The sequence below is a fragment of the Entelurus aequoreus genome, linkage group LG04 (genome assembly GCF_033978785.1).
Source record: "Entelurus aequoreus isolate RoL-2023_Sb linkage group LG04, RoL_Eaeq_v1.1, whole genome shotgun sequence".
NCBI classification, from domain to species: domain Eukaryota; kingdom Metazoa; phylum Chordata; class Actinopteri; order Syngnathiformes; family Syngnathidae; genus Entelurus; species Entelurus aequoreus.
Window position 1 is genome coordinate 24,736,826 of NC_084734.1, and position 18,319 is coordinate 24,755,144.

Consider the following 18,319-nt stretch of genomic DNA (forward strand, 5'->3'; position numbering starts at 1 on the left):
TATTTTAACAATTCAAATATAGCAAAGTACAATAATTTGACCCCCCTTCAATACATGGCTATCAGCAAACAATGTTGCTTGTTGTATGTTGCAATGTTTTACTGTAGCAGATAGTCCAATCGATAACTGGCTGCAACACTTTTTAGGAGCATCCAGTAGCGAGTACTCTCAGACGACAGCCATCCTCTTCGGGTCTCTTGTGACATTTAATACCTGTAAATGCCACCGTCTTATTTCACTGCTTGGTATTGCCAGCAGGCTAAGCAGCTCCATTTCCTCGTTGTCAATGTAAGACGCCATGATGGAAAAATGTGAACAATGAGCAACAATTCAGTGAAATGTAGTGTTTCACTGAAATTTCATTGCGTTTGACTATAAAAGTTCTGATGACATTCCACGCAAAGTACGCTCCGCTCAGAACACACCAATTATTTAGCATACATTTAAGAAATATTTTTATTCATTCTAATTATCCAAGTAAATTTATTAAATACTATAACGTTTTATATTTTTTAATATTTTATTTGACAGAGAGTTGGAGAAAATACCTTTAGGATACATTTTTTTAATGACGTTCCAGACCTGGACATATTTTTAATTGAAGACCTCTGCCATACGATATGCATCTACCACCCATCTTCACATTCAACTTAATGGCAACGAGTACTTCCTGACTACAGCACCACACCTAGGACAAACTATATTGAATGCATACTTGCAAATCCGACTCAGAAGTCAATCAATCAATCAATCAAACTTTATTTATACAACACTTCTTATGCACAGGACAGTTGCAACACAATGTGCTTTACACCAATTACAAAAGGAAGAAAACACACACACACACACATACAAAGCTTTATTGACGATAACAAAACATGGCATGGCTCAGAGTATTGAGGAAAACGCCATCTTTAAGGCAGCCACACTGGAAAATAACTGAAATAAACGTAATCTAAATAATTTTATAAAACATATTTTAAGATATATGTAAATATAAATAATACACTAAATAATTAATACAAACATAAAATAGTTAAAATAATAGCAGTAATAATAGCTATAAATACAATTGAAAATTACAAAAATTAAGAACCTAAGAGTTTAAAATGATAAGTAAAAAGCCTGATTAAAAAGTTGTGGCTTTTTAAAAATATTATCATTTCTGCAGCCCAGAGGACTGGTGTAATGTGCTCCAGCCCTCTGGTCTTTGTCAGCACGCGTGCAGCTGAGTATTGTTATAACGTAGATTCATCTAATATTCTTTTGGGAAAGACCAGCGAATGGAAGTAACCAGTGACAGGAAATAAAAGCATGCATTAGCGCCTCCGCGCTGGCCTGAGAGAGGAACTAGCGCACTCTGGTTATGTTCTTATGATGATAAAAAAAAAAATATTTGTCATACATTTTTCATATGTGGTATAAAAAAATGATGCCCAGATTTTTTATGGATTGTGTTGGTTTAAAATCTTGTCATTTGGTAAAAGTTTCTCTTTCTGGCCTAACTAAAACCTCTGTTCTGTCTCTGTTAAGCTGTAAAAAATTCACTGCCATTCATGACTTGATCACTAAAATGCACTTAAAACAGTTGTCTATTGGTCCTGTGTTATCTGGAGACATGGCAATGTACAACTGTGTACCATCAGCGTAACCTTGGAAACTGATGCCTTCTGTCCTAATGACGTCCCCAAGAGACAGCATGTGCAGGACTGTTGCACCTCATTTTTTCACTAGGAGCACAGTTGCCTGTAAATATACAAAATTTAGGATCACAGAAACAAAATAGAAGCAATATGAAATGTCCTAAATAACACAATTTTATTTTAACATGCAAACAACATATACAGTAACACACATTTGCTCATAAATATAAACACAGTGTCATCATAAGGCCTACTGCAAGTATTTTAAGCATTATATCCCGCTCACTTACAGCTTTCAGCATGTAATGACATAACTACACCCATATGTAACACGTGCATGCGCATTAGCTTTGTGTGTTGTTAGCTAATGATATTAATCTGGATAGCTAACATTTGCGATCATTTATTGTACTGTATATTCCATCATAACAAAACATGACTGCAGATTGTTAGCTGCTTCTTATTGACAGCTTTTGTGTGTGCACCAGGCATGTGATTTTTCCGTCTAAAGTCGGAATTCCGTCTTTTTGAATCTCGGAGGAAAAAAGAAAAAAGGTCTCCCGTTTTACCGGTTTTTTTTCCGACCCTAAATCAAGATTCGAGACGTAGTTTATATTACGCCGTAGTTGATTGGTCGATATGTTCCTTGTGACCAATCAGGACATCTGTTATGAATGATGACGTTAATAACGTTATCTTTCATAATGGTTATTACCGCCATTTTCCATATGTAAACGATGTCTGTTCTCGAGAGAAAGGACGCTTTACGAGTAAAAGAAATTGATAAACATGTCAAAAATAACTTTCGATGGGACTGGATGGAAAGGGAAATCACTGATACTGTTGGGAAGAAGGAAGTTACGACTTTGTTCGGTGATTTTATTCGGAAAATCGCTCGTCCCGGAAAGGTTTTGTGCACGTGGTGTCATGATAATATTGACTATGGATCACGAGGTTTCAAGGCTTTGGAAGTACATGCGAAACGCCAAAAACATGAAACAACTTGAAGCAAGGAAAACGAACTTTTCACTAGCTGGTACTTTTGGATGTCAACCGAAAGTGACATCGAGAGGAAAGATCCACCCACAACCCACTTCAGTTGCAGACAGGGTTGTTAATAATGAGGTAAGCTAAAAAAATATTTGCTTGCGAAATACGCATGTTTGTTTTAGATATTAACCAATTATTGCTTTGCGAAATATAAATGGGTTTTTCTAAAAATAAAAAGCCACGTGAAAATATATTATGAAATGACAGAAATTCAAAGAGTCGCATTATTGACTCCAGTTAACAATTTATTTGAAATAAATTTGCATATAATACTATTTTGTAATATTAAGTTCTTATGTAGTCTCTTGAAACTATTGTCAGTGGTGTAACAATCTTGAAGGTAAATATTTTCACACTTGTTTCATGCATTATTATTATTTCCTATTTTCAAATATGAGTAAACAATACTAAACATGTTTAATTATTTTCATAAATTTATATTCTATTTTGGCGAAAAGAATGAAATGTTTACATTTGGTATTTTGTTATATTTATCCAAAAATCCAAAAAAGAAGCTACAAAAGCAGAGACCAAAAGGAAAATGCAGGCTGCTCAGAAATTTGCAAGGAAGGCTCATGTTAGGGCTCTCCGAGAAAGCTAATGTGTGAAGTGAACTGAAGTAATGTGGTAATACTGTAAATAAACTGTAAATAATATCACTGATCAATGTGACACCTGTGGATGTGAAATGAACACAAGATGTAAATATTAGTGACTAAATACTGTTGGGACTGAACCATATACAGTGATTCATTATTATAATTGGGTTATGTATGTTCTATTAATGATGTTTTCATGTCTTTAAACACTAAAACATTTTCTTCAAATGGTGCTGTCTTTGTTAATTTTAGCATGTTAAATTGGTGAAAAACCAGGAGCTTCGGGGGGCGTTGCCCCCCTTGTCCCCCCACCAGGGCACCGCCCTGGACCTGGCTGGGGGCCTTCGTCCCCCAAGCCCCCGGAAATTTTTCCAGTCTTTTTCATTGTGGTCAAATCACATGCCTGGTGTGCACACAATCCCTGCGTGTACGTGTGTACGAGCATGAATGACAAACAAATTCCTCAGATGGATAAGCAATTTTTATTCAATATAATTATTAAATGTAAAAAATATAGATACTTAAAACATTTTTTTTGTTCTGTTAAACCACTAATGGTAACATAAGCTAGTGGTGTTCTTGTTATGTTTTTTGTTTGAAAAATCTAACTGAGAGCAGGTTGCAAACAGCTGAGCTTCTTTTAAAATATGTATTTCTTTCTTGTTCTTATATTATATGTTTTATAACAATTTATTGATTTCCTTTAGTGGTGGTATGGTATGATATAGTTATAATTAACGGATGTATTAATTTATGTTTAAATTGTATCTGAAATTAAACAAAACTCCAAATCTGAAAAGACAACTGTCACCAGGGCATGAGATGCACAATTCAAATGGGATTACATTTTGTAACAAGATAAATAACACATAAATAAATTAGTGAAATTCAAATGAAAACAACTAATACCAAAACATATCAATAAAAGTGCTGGTTTTGACACAAGCAAAACCTTCTTAACTGCAATCGATGTGCTTGTTTGGTGAGAGCAGTGCAAATGTTGCAGCAGCCTAAATATAACATTTAATTTCATCTGGAAAATGTAATTTTTTTGGAGAAAGATGCAAAAAGTAGATTAATTCATTTTGCATCAGGCTCAGTAGAGGTGACAGAAGTGCGTACAGGTAATGTGGAGGTACTATCGCTAGTCTGATCATAAATAGGGGAAGCAGAAAATATAGCTGCAATAGTCTGCTGAGCAGCAATCTAGGTTTTATCTATTTCTCCTTTCCATGCTTACTATCTTGTCTGAAGCAGCATGTATGCGCAGATGCCGTCTGAGCATAACAAAACGGCGACCGCCATTCAAATTATTTTTCGCCAGCGCCAACAAAGTATGTTTTCTTATTTCATTACAGCATGTTCCCTAAATGTTAAAACACCATCAACATAAATAAGCAGAACATCGTACAGTGAAAACCTTGGTTTATTTACTATGATGTTTGCATCTTACCTTGTTGAAATTAAATCGTCAGTGACTGGCTAAGTCATGGGTGTCAAACTCTGGCCCGCGGGCCAAATTTGGCCCACCGCGTAATTTCATTTGGCCCTTGAGGCAATATCAAATCAACATTAGAGCTGGCCCGCCGGTATTATACAGCGGCAATGCCGCTGTAACACCACATTCACCGCTAATACTCATACTTGCCAACCCTCCCGATTTTCAGTGCCCCTCTCGAAAGTCTCCCGGGGCAACCATTCTCCCGAATTTCTCCCAATTTCCACCCGGACAACAATATTGGGGGCGTGCCTTAAAAGCACTGCCTTTAGCGTCCTCTACAACCTGTCGTCACGTCTGCTTTTCATCCATACAAACAGCGTGCCGGCCCCTGTTACATGATATATGCGGCTTTAACACACACATAAGTGAATGCAAGGCATACTTGATCAACAGTCATACAGGTCACACTGAGGGTCGCCGCATAAACAACTTTAACACTGTTACAAATATGCGCCACACCATGAACCCACACCAAACAAGAATGACAAACACATTTCAGGAGAACATCCGCACCGTAACACAACATAAACACAACAGAATAAATACCCAGAACCCCTTGCAGCACTAACTCTTCCGGGACGCTACAATATACACCCCCGCTACCACCAAACCCCACCCACCTGAGCCCCGACATTAATGAACTAGCATCCAAGAAAAGATGGCAGGTATCTGGCTTGGGCACATCAGATTAGATCAGTGTGTCGCAAACTGAGCAGTTTAAAGTCCTGAATGGTTGATTTATTCATTGTTATTTTATTTTCAAATTGATTAGCCGGTGGAAAAAGTTAATGTTGATATTTACCTCAGAAGGCTGCAAATAAAAAAGAGGCATTCCATTTTTTATTAAAATTGTATTTAATATACCATTGATGTTTTTTCGTTTGTCTTTTGAAAGTTGATTTTGCACTATTAAGTTATATAAGCGTTGCTTGTTCCATATTCAGTGTTAAGGCAAATCAGTGTTGCAAACTGAGCAATAATTAACGTTTTATTCATGCACTTTCTCTTGCTACTTCAAGGCTTAAATGTTTGATTCATTCATTATTGTTATTTTATTTTCAAATGTATTATTAGCCTGTGGAAAAAGTTAATGTTGATATTTACCTCAGAAGGCTGCAAATAGAAAAGAGGCATTCAATTTTTATTTAAATTGTATTTGATATGCTATTGATATTTTTTAATTATTATCATTATTATTATTATTTGAAACTCGATTTTGCATGTCACTATAAAGTTATATAAGTCTTGCTTGTTCAATATTCAATGCAAAACTTGTTTGGGTCCCTATTAAAAGGTTCATTTGTTCAACCTTGGCCCGCGGCTTTGTTCAGTTTGAAATTGTGGCCCACTCTGTATTTGAGTTTGACACCCCTGGGCTAAGTACTCGTACAAGTGCTCCCTTTTAATTTTTGTTCAGTCACGCAGTATATTTTAGGCGCATATGCGAGTGAATGGTACCTAAAATTTAACCTATGGGAACCCCACACCTGATTTAATGGGTTCCTGAGTTGCGGAACCAGTTAAAACAGTACTTAAAGGCCTACTGAAACCCACTACTACCGACCACGCAGTCTGATAGTTTATATATCAATGATGAAATCTTAACATTGCAACACGTGCCAATACGGCCGGGTTAATTTATAAAGTGCAATTTTAAATTTCCCGCGAAACTTCCGGTTGAAAACGTCTCGGTATGATGACGTTTGCGCGTGACGTCATGGAGTGAACGGAAGTATTCGGACCCCATTGGATCCAATACAAAAAGCTCTGTTTTCACCACATAATTCCACAGTATTCTGGACATCTGTGTTGTTGAATCTTTTGCAATTTGTTTAATGAACAATGAAGACTGCAAAGATAAATAATAAATGATAAATGGGTTATACTTGTATAGCGCTTTTCTACCTTCAAGGTACTCAAAGCGCTTTGACAGTATTTCCACATTCACCCATTCACACACACATTCACACACTGATGGCGGGAGCTGCCATGCAAGGCGCTAACCAGCAGCCATCAGGAGCAAGGGTGAAGTGTTTTGCCCAAGGACACAACGGATGTGACTAGGATGGTAGAAGGTGGGGATTGAACCCCAGTAACCAGCAACCCTCCGATTGCTGACACGGCCACTCTACCAACTTCGCCACGAAAGAAGAAAGCTGTAGGTGGGATCGGTGTATTAGCAGCGGACTACAGCAACACAACCAGGAGGACTTTGAGATGGATAGCAGACACGCTAGCCGGCGACCTCACCTTGACTTCCTCCGTCTCCGGGCCGCCGACCACATCTATGATCGGGTGAAGTCCTTCGTCGCTCCGTCGATCGCTGGAACGCAGGTGAGCGCGGGTGTTGATGAGCAGATGAGGGCTGGCTGGTGTAGGTGGATAGCTAATGTTTTTAACATAGCTCTGTCGAGGTCCCGTAGCTAAGTTAGCTTCAATGGCGTCGTTAGCAACAGCATTGTTAAGCTTCGACAGGCTGGAAAGCATTAACCGTGTAGTTACATGTCCATGGTTTAATAGTATTGTTGATTTTCTGTCTATCCTTCCAGTCACGGGTTTATTTCTTTTGTTTCTATCTGCATTTAAGCACGATGCTATCACGTTAGCTCCGTAGCTAAAGAGCTTCGCCAATGCATTGTCGTGGAGATAAAAGTCACTGTGAATGTCCATTTCACGTTCTCGACTCTCATTTTCAAGAGGATATAGTATCCGAGGTGGTTTAAAATACAAATCCGTGATCCACAATAGAAAAAGGAGAAAGTGTGGAATCCAATGAACCCTTGTACCTAAGTTACGGTCAGAGCGAAAAAAGATACGTCCTGCACTGCACGCTAGTCCTTCACTCTCACGTTCCTCATCCACAAATCTTTCATCCTCGCTCAAATTAATGGGGTAATCGTCGCTTTCTCGGTCCGAATCGGTCTCGCTGCATTGTAAACAATGGGGAAATGCGAGGAGCCCTTCAGCCTGCTACTTCCGGTACAGGCAAGGCTTTTTTTTATCAGCGATCAAAAGTTGCGAACTTTATCGTCGATGTTCTCTACTAAATCCTTTCAGCAAAAATATGGCAATATCGCGAAATGATCAAGTATGACACATAGAACGGATCTGCTATCCCCGTTTAAATAAAAACATTTCATTTCAGTAGGTCTTTAAGAGGCAGACAAGATGTCTTAGTCTATTTATTAAAATGTGACGGTTTACTGTGTCAAAATTGGAGCTTTGATCCAGCAGAACCAACACTGTGAACTTTTTATTTTCAGAATTTCATCTGATATTCTTTAAAATCTTTTAATGTGCTGTCTCTGCACTGGGGTTCCTCCCGAAATCAGACTGATGTCTTACTAAAATGTTCTATTTAAGAAGTTACTGACTTGGTTTAAAAACAGTTATTCTAAAATCTTACTGAAGAAATGTAAGTTGGATACAGCTGGGTAGTTATTAAAACTATTTGGGTCCAAAATACTGTTCTTTAGAAGGGGCCTCACCACTGCCATTGTAAAAAAAAGTGGCAGAGAAGGCTTTCCCTGTCTTAAGAAATTCATAATGTTTAAAAAATTGTATTCAAAGAATCCATAAAATTACTCTAAAAGTGATGTTTGAATTGGATCTAAATTACCTCTACTTAAAGAAAGGACAACAGATCACGGGCCTCATGTATTAAAGTTGTGTGGGTTTCCAACTAAAAATTTGAGTACGCTCAAATCCAGAAAAGGCTGATTGCACTAAAAGTTTCAGATGTATTAAATCCAAGCACTTTTTTTTTACATCCCAATCAACATGGATTTAAGCGCACATGTTTTGGTGGCTGGGCATCTCCAGGCCACTCCCCCTTATGAATTCCCAAATCATATTGAAATTGCACATGTGCCTGAGATCCCACCCTCAGAATTAACTGCCGAGCAGTAAGAAGTGCTTTTTTCTGGCATTTCCAGCAAACAAGAATTATTGAGCGTGATAAACTGAGTGAGCCTCTCAATGCTGTGGAGTCAGAGAACCACACACAGGCCTAAATAAGAAATAAGGATGGATGTGCATGGTCATAACAGGCAAGGGTACGGCCTCGATATTTTACATTGTTGAAATCAAATGTTGGAAAAGCTTGAACCTCTCTGTCGCCAAAATATCCACTGCATGTTTGAGTTTGAGTTTATTTCGAACATGCAAGCATACAACATGATACATCACAATTTCCAGTTTCTTTTCAACATGTTCGAAAGGAGTAGGAAGAAGCAGAGCTTATTTAATCCTACCCCTTTTCTTTACATAACAGTTGCAAAACTTTTTGTTCACTTCCTGTTCACAATTTTTTCACAATAAACTCCATAAGTAATCACAATAAAAATAAATAAATAAATAATAGTAAGAATTTAATAATAATAATTGGTGAAGTAAGTCATATTTCATATGATGAGATAAGTAAGATTACTTTAAGAATGAATGAATGGATGGATGAAATACATTGAGGATGTTTGTCATGGTTCTTCTTCTTTGTACTTTGTAAACACTTTAAGTTTGAAGAGTTTCTTGGAGTGTATCATATTAGTACATTGTTTGATTGCTTTGCTTAATCCATTCCATAATTTAATTCCACATACTGATATACTGAAGGTCTTAAGTGTTGTACGTGCAAACAAATGTTTTAAATTACGTTTTTCTCTAAGATTATATTTCTCCTCTTTTTTTGAGAAGAATTGTTGTATATTCTTGGGTAGCAGGTTATAGTTTGCTTTGTGCATAATTTTAGCTGTTTGCAAATTCACTATGTCGTGGAATTTCAGTATTTTTGATTCAATAAATAAAGGGTTTGTATGTTCTCTATATCCAACATTATGTATTATTCAAACTGATCTTTTTTGTAACACCGTTAATGAATGAAGTGTACTTTTGTAATTATTTCCCCGGATTTGTTGAAATGTGTGTACGTGAAGCATGAAGTTGGCGTGAGGCACCGCACATTCCCACGTTTAGTCCACTCTTGATACATCTCAACTTTGCCGTGAAAAAGATTAAAGATTAAGATTAAAGTACCAATGATTGTCACACACACACTAGATGTGGTGAAATTTGTCCTCAAAAGTGTGTATGCCAGGTTTTTGTGCGTATGCACGCTTGAAACATGAGGCCCCAAGTGTGTCATCAGATAGAACTTGTGATAGGAGATGAGATCTGATGTCATTGATGTTGGTTCTAAAGTGGTCTGCGAAGTCCTCGTGAATAGCATCAGATGATGTTTTAACATTTTTAATACCTTTCGTACTTGTTAAATTAGCAAAATTGGTCTCTGATGAGTTATGATTACTGGTAAATTCTAGCCTGTTTTACTGCGTTATGAGTGAAATCTGATAATTTGATATTTAATTTATTTGAAAGAGACAATACATATTAATGAACATTTGACATGTAAATTATGTGTGATTATAGAATGGCTAATTCCCATCTCCATCTCTAATGAATGGTTAATTAGGACTTCCCTGTTGGCAACCCTGCAATTTTTTTTCAGTTTATTTCATTTCTCTTTATTTCTGAGGTTTTGTTTTGATTGTCTTCGTTAAAAGCTATTGAGTCCGAAGTTCACTTCATCCATCCATCCATCAATTTTCTACTGCTTGTCCCTGTCTTGGTCACGGGGGTGGCTGGACCCTATCCCAGTTGCATTCGGGCGGAAGTCGGGGTACACCCTGGACAAGTCGCCACCTCTTCAGCTCAACCTAAAACTTATCAATGACAACGTCACATGATGCAAGTACAATTTCAGCAGGTGTGTTGTGTAAAATCTCAAAAAAACTTGCAGCCACTTCAGAAGTTAGGTAGTGTCTCCTCGCTGTTCTCACCGGGGACCCCCGTTGTTTGAGACTGGTGATATTACAAAATACATTTGAGGGCAGACACAGCCAGGTCAACAAAAGAGTACACACCATCAATGGACAGGCCATGGCTTATGACCAGGCCACACCAACAAAATGCCGAAGCAACTATTTCCAGATCAACACCGTATGAAAAAAAAATCAACAACAGAAGGAGATAAGGTCCGCAGTAACCTACCACATAGCGAAGGACATACACTATTTGATTTCCTATTATGCAGCTAATTTTTATTTGACAGTTATTGAAATATCTTGTGTGACATCATGCGCAAAAGTGCAGTTTATTTGTTTTTAACTATTTTAGTGGCGTTCTGTACAAAAAGTACACTTTAATTTAGTGTTGTTTTGATAAGTCATCTTGGTGACATAATTCACAAAAGTGCACTTAGAACTTGTTTTAAAATGTCTCTGACAATCTTGCACTTTCTGTTTTGGAAATGACATGAATGTTTGTGCCACTGCTTAATAATTGTTTAATAAATACAGTTTTGGTAAATTGACTAGTGATTTCCCTCTCTGCATGAAAGTTTAAAATGAGCTTATATTAATGCAGTATGAACAAGAATGTTTTAATGTAGACACATAGAATCGTCATACTGGTGTGATTATATGCATCAAGTGTTAATTCAAGGCTAAGGCAAAATATCGAGATATATATCGTGTATCGTGACATGGCCTAAAAATATCGAGATATTAATAAAAGGCCATATCGTCCAGCCCTACTTCCATATTGATGGTGACAGGTAACTTGTATTGTGGAAAAGTCAATTATTAGTGTTTTGGGATATTTCTGAGCTTTCTGAAGTTAACAGAGGTGTATGGTGTGCTCATGTGGTGTAATGATGACAGGGATGGGTGAATGTCCAAGTCCAGTGATGTGTGTGGTGGGCGGAGGTAGAACTGAACATGTAGAATCTATGACACGAGGAACGTCAATCAGTGACGGACAGCTGAGCTGGTTCAGGTGTGGGGAAATTTGCATGCTGCACGCCAAACACCAGGTTCGCCGACAGCCTGCTGTTTAAGGTGAAGAGCCCTTCTGGCCCAAATAGATGTCTTCTCTCCCAGAACACATCAAAGTTGTGTAAGAAAACATCTCAAAAGGGATGTGCTTTCTTCCGCCTTCACCAATAACTTGCATGAGATATTCTATATATACACATTTATACTATTTTTGTGTAATTTGTTTTTATCTTGTCTCTTTCAGTACGAACTGCTCTGATTGCCATAATTGGATTCATGCCAACTAAAGGAGAAGGTGCAATTGGATCTCTTGATTACACACCAGAAGAGAGGAGGGTCCTCGCAAAAAAGTAAGATTTGTAGCTGAAACCTTGCTAACATTTATTAACTACATAACATAAATTGTTGTGTTAGCATAACATAACGGCACAGTTTGCAGAATTGTTTTATTTCAGCAGCACTGGAGTGTTTTTGAGCATGGACAGCATTTTTAGGGTCATGCCACAGCACTTTGACTAGGCCACGCCAAAACCTTAAATATTTTTTAAGATTTTAAGGCTAAAATAAAAACGCACCATGAAAGTTCTGTAGTGACCTTCAGTATGTTTATTAAGCCATCCAGAATAAAAAAAAGTTTTTGGACTGGCCTAGTTGACTTGCTGGCATGTACTGCTGGGCTTCATTGAGGTCTTTTCTGAAATGCTGTGTTAGATTTACACTAGATGTAAAGTAATACACACCTTTCCAAAAGTTAAACTTTAGTCTTGTGGGTCTATTGAATATTCTACCAAAAATCCAGGCGTAGGTGTTAATTTTGGTATAAATTTCGACTTGCATGAAACATTTTACTTACAGGACCTTCTGCGTTGGCATCTCATTATATTTCATTTGTAACCATGCAGGTCCCAGGACTTCTGCTGTGAGACATGCAACTCTTCAATGCACTCAGCACTCCTGGCTTTGACCCCGGACAGCAGTCCAAGCCCAGGGGACCACATGGCAGAAGAGCTAGCCCAACAAATTAACTTCAAAGTAATAATTATTACGACCGCATAATTCAGTGTTGTGCCTAAAAAAAACTAGTTGTTTTATCTCTGGGGTTCCCTAAAATATACTGACTCCAGCTCATCGGGTCGGAGCGGTGATATTTGCCTTTTTTAACTGATCGGCAATCAGCTGGTGAGCTGCCCAGCCCAATCGATCTTAACTGCAGCTGTGTTCCAGTGTTTGCACGGCTAAAGATTGTACTCGCGTGAAAGATTCCTTCAAAAGGGATGTACACTCTGGAAACACAATTAAATTTCTAGATTCCTTATACACACATGCAGAAGGGGCATACGTGAATTCCAAGTTGCTTCGTGTCTTGCCAGAACATTGCTCCCCCCCCCCGTTAAACAAAAACTTCAATGTAAAGTAGGGTTGATCAACCCACATGTTGATAGTATCATAGTACAATATCAGTATAAAAACCATGAAATGATTTTAGCAATATTTTTCTTTTTCTTGTTATTTTTACAAAATCATTTTTCTTACTGTTTTCCTTATTGCTTACAAACACAGAGAGTACGTCTCTGGATACAGGAAGGCTTTGAGGACAAAACCCAAATGATTTAAAGGGGATTAATAGTAGTTTTGGCTTTTGTTTAGTTATTGTTTTATTGTATCACAAATGTAATACATCATATGATTTACAACAATACCAGCAAAATCAAAATGTAGGATAAACTTTATGAAAATGTGTTATTATGTTTACTTTAGTTATTGGTTAGAAAACATTTTCAGCTCTATTATATATTGTCAAAGTATTGGATCAGGCTCAAAATTGGATCGGATCTGAGGCCAAAAATGTTGATCAGGACATCCTGAGTACCGTATTTTTCGGACTACGAGGCGCACCTAAAATCCTTTCATTTTCTCAAAAATCGACAGTGCGCCTTATAACCCGGTGCGCCTAATGTACGGAATAATTCTGGTTTTGCTTACTGACCTCGAAGAAATTTTATTTGGTACATGGTGTAATGATAAGTGTGACCAGTAGATGGTAGTCACACATAAGAGATATGTGTAGACTGCAATATGACGCCAGTAAACAACACCAAAACTTTAAATGTTCCATTGAAATTAAAGAACATTACACACAGCACTCAAAAATCTGTCATAATGTTTTAATATGACTTTGAGGCCGCACCGCTTGATGGATTGTCGGCCCATTACGGCGACCATAGTCAGAGATACAAGTATTACTATGGTGTGTGTATAAGGCCTGCAAAATGGCAGCCATTAGCAGACATGTATATTATCTTTCGTTTTATTTCACAATATTATGCAAAACCAATTTTTCTTACCTTCTGGTAACTGCTGATGTGTATTTGAGATCTGCATAAGTCTTGAAAATTTGCGCACAACCGCCACTGTAGTCTGTGGCAATGCCGTAGTCGGTAAGCGTCTTCTTTTTAACTATCTTCTTGTCATGGGGCATTCATCCTCTGCTGTTGCCATTTCTAATATAAAGTAGCGTAAAGTTCTAACTTATATCTTGCTATGGAAGAACTAAAACCTACCAGTGTAGTGGGTTTACATAATTCACCCACGGAACTTTAGTTATTAGAGAGTTCCGGTCAGACGGTTTTTCACTGGACACATTTCCGGCGTTGTTGCACTAGTGTGCCACAGATGAAAAGATGCTGCTCTGTTGTAGATTTAAGTAAAGAGTGAATGTCATTAGCTGTCGAAGGTAAGCCACGTAAATAAGACTACCCACAAAACGGCGCATCCTGAAGTGACTGTCAGAAAGCGATTTGAAGATGGTCTGTAAAACATAATCTATGCAACATTTTGACCAAAGAACCACCATTACATGTTCTGTACGCCACAAGGAAATGTTTTAAATTTAGAAAAAAATCATAATATGACCCTCTTAATGCGCCTTATAATCCAGTGCGCCTTTTGTATGAAAAAAGACCTGAATACACCCGCTTATCTGTAGTGCGCCTTATAATCCGGTGTGCCCTATGGTCCAGAAAATACGGTACACCTTTATTATACCTAACTGAGACCGTTTATTTACACCAAAAGTAAAAGTTGTGAAAGTAAAAAACAACCACAAAAATCAGTAGGTTTTGGGGAGAAGGCAGGTGTGTGCAAAGACCTGTCTGGGGTCCTATTTATGGCCCGCAGCTAGTTTTTTATTGGCATATTTTCAAGAAAAAGTTTGTTTGTTGGTAAAAATGACTTCATTCTGTACATTCAGGAATCATATAAATGCAATAGCTAATGAAACAACTGGGGTGTGATGACAACTGTTTCCTGTGTATGAATGTAGACAGAATCCAGTTCATTAAGTCAGCAGTCAAGAGAGAGTGAAGATGCCAGCAGTGAGGCTTCCATTCTTACCCAGGAAGGTACCTCCACTTCTGCAGTCCAGGAAGCAGGAGATGGGCCTCTGACTGAGCAGGTAGGGTTCCTTTATTAAAGTATGTTGTATATTAGATTTATATCAGAAAGTGAGGCAGTCAGAGCATGTGATCACAATCAGCTTACTGGATGTTCAACAGACTGTTCCTCCTAATTAAATGACCAAAAAGAAACCATGTGAATCAGGTGGTTTTTAATTTACACTTTCCAATACCACAGTGCAACCTGTTTAAGTCGACCCTGTTTACAGCGCACCTGGAAAGTATTCATAGCGCTTCATTGTGTTATGTTACAGCCTTATTCATAAATGGAATACATTTATTTTTGTCCTCAAAATTCTACACACAGTACCCCATTATGACAATTTGAAAAAAAATGTTTTACAAATATTTGCAAATGTATTTAAAATAAAACAATAAGAAATCATATGTAGATAAGTATTCACCGCCTTTGCCATGAAGCTCAAAAGTGAGCTCAGGGGCCTCCTGTTTCAACTGATCATCATTGAGTTGTTCCTACAGCTTAATTGGAGTCCACCTGTGATCAATTTAGTTGGTTGGACATTATTTGGGAAGGCACACAGCTGTCTATATATAAGGTAAACCCTTTAATCCAAACATTTTCTACTGAGGTCCCCTGTATACTGAAAATTCAAAGGATGCATGGGTTTTTTAATCATTGCTTGGCCCCCGAATGACAGCACAATTTTAATACGTAACATGCCCTTTAAAAAAAAAAAACTTTTGGAATAAATAAAAATATTGTATGAAAAACAGCACAATATGATGTACCGCAAACAACTACAGTATGAAGTATTTTATGAAGTAATATACCACATTTACCCTGGAGAGCGGACTTTTATGGTATCTCCTTCGAGCTGCTTCTCTGTCAAACACACCATCAGCAGCTTCTCCATGTTTTCATGGATAAATGTCTGCCATTTTAACGTACTTGCCTTGTGTTATCGGCTCATTCTGCATCAGAATGAATTAAAAACGGAGAAAAACTGGTATTTAAAAAATATTTATATTTATAATTTTTTAATTAATAATTTTTTTGTGGTCCCCTCTGTTTTGAAAAATATCAAAATACATTTTGGTACTGGAACAACCCTAGTACATACTATATTCTTTCATTCTTTTCGGCACTGTCCTTCGCACTCACTTTCTTTGTGTTTGGAAAAACAAAGTTATGTCTTAGTAGCTTTTAGCTATTGCTAGCAAGTAAGACCGGTTGTGACATATGCTACACCAACTAGTGGTGGGGAGATTCTTAACTCATATGAATGAACAACTCTCACAAGTAAGTAACCGTGTCAATGAATATCTTATTTTTAGTCAATTAAAGTGCAGCATTAATAGTTCCAGCTTTTAGCCCCGCTCCCCATGTCTACTTTATAATGGTAGTAATGATTGCTTTTGTCTTATCCACTTGTCTTTTGTCTATGTCAATATTTGAACGGATACACTAAGCGTTCCAAATTGATAAACTCTTTTCGGCACTTTTGCACTAGCCAAAATCTGGGCTGCACTGTTTTTGTTTACCAAGTCCTTTTCTTCATTTAGTGTGAACTGTGTGGGATATTGAATGTCCCGTTCTCAAAAATGCACCAGTAAGGGTGTATGAACCGTTAAATTATATTCTCCTACCCCTTAGGTAGAGGCGGCACCAGCTCCTGAAGTGGAGAGACCACCTACTCCTCGTCCTCTCAGTCCTCGGCAGCGTCATGTGCAACAGGTCCAAAGAGACAACATTAGGCCGGCCTTCATTGCAGCCACTCGCCAGCCACACAATGAAAGTCACGCCGGCTCAGCTGTCCTAATAGTGTTGCTCACATTCGCCCTTGCTGCTCTTATCTTCCGTCGGATTTACCTGGCTCATGAGTACAAGTTTGATTATGAGCTGTGACCTTCAAGCTTTTCTGTTTTGTTAGTCCGGCCGCCATGCCACCAATGATCAGCCAAAGTCATCCCTGAGGTTGCGTGGTCCCTGGAAGTGACGTCTGGTGTTCTCTTTTCTCCTTTTTAGGCCCTTTTCATGCCGCTTATCAGTAACTACAGCACCTTGCACCCTGCCCTCATGTTTTTTAAGGGAAGTAATGTATTTTTGTGTTTAACATCACACAATTATCCCTACATTTTTAATCATCAATCCTGATGCTCCCACGATAATTGGAAATATAATGTAAAAAAGATACAATTATTGTTTGCCTACAAATTTCCATTTAATCCGACATTTAAAGTTTTCATTCACACTTGCGGCTCAGTACTCTGGTCCGGACCGAAAGTATAACGTTGCAGTTTGGTGCATTTCGCTCGGCGTTCACACTGGTATTATTGTCGTTGTAAATCACTTGCGTCAAACTCAAGGACTGGGGGCCAGATCCGGCCCGACATCTCATTTAATGTGGCCCGCAAATAATGCGGATACTTCATCGTTCTTACTAAATGTTTTCATTGTTTCCAGTTTGACAGAAAAAAAAATGTTTTAAACTTTCATATGTTTTAAACTTTGATATATATATATATATATATACAGTGGGGCAAAAAAGTATTTAGTCAGCCACCCATTGACAATCAATGGGTGGCTGACTAAATACTTTTTTGCCCCACTGTATATATATATATATATATATATATATATATATATATATATATATATACAAATATTCAATTGCTATTGGTGTGAATCTTTGGGCACCTCTCCAATTGATTCCGATTCTTGGGGTGAGAATTTGATTCATAATCGATACTCAATTCAACACGATTCTCCATTCAAACTGATTTTTGCAATGTATTATTTGGTATAATAATAACACCTTAAAACAGGTTACCAAAACCTCCTTTTGGTTACTGACATATGACACATACGTGCACCAAATAAGCATAGAGATGGCCTAAAAATGTTTTGGTTTTTTATTAATTCGTCAAAATATTTATTAGAGTATTGAAAATTACTAAAAAAAACGGAATTCGAATGTGATTTAAGAAAAAAACATTTTTAGCACCCCTATTATTATACACCGTATTATAGTTTGTAAAAATAACAATAAATACTTAAATATCTGCTTGTCACCTTGATTTACGATTTCAAAGCAAGTTATCCGTCAATTTGCATGTACAAAAATCAAATAACCAAATGCATAGGCATGTGGCCCTCCATGAAAACAAGTTTGAGACCCCTGTAATGTAAATGGTCTGTTTATATGCATGCACAATACCCTTTACATTATACGTCACATTTCCCCAATAACACACACATTCACACACTGATGTCGTGCAA

At 37.6% G+C, this 18,319-nt stretch overlaps 1 protein-coding gene across 1 annotated transcript in view; it reads left to right on the plus strand.

Moving 5' to 3' along the window:
• The window catches only part of ube2j1 (ubiquitin-conjugating enzyme E2, J1), a 39,180-nt gene extending 21,585 nt beyond the window's left edge, over positions 1-17,595 (plus strand). The window contains exons 5-8 of the mRNA XM_062043463.1: positions 11,868-11,973; positions 12,526-12,655; positions 14,946-15,077; positions 16,694-17,595. Coding sequence (XP_061899447.1) covers positions 11,868-11,973; positions 12,526-12,655; positions 14,946-15,077; positions 16,694-16,945 — 620 coding nt within the window. The 3' untranslated portion in view covers positions 16,946-17,595. The remainder of the gene's footprint in view (positions 1-11,867; positions 11,974-12,525; positions 12,656-14,945; positions 15,078-16,693) is intronic.
• The last annotated feature ends 724 nt before the right edge of the window (positions 17,596-18,319 follow it).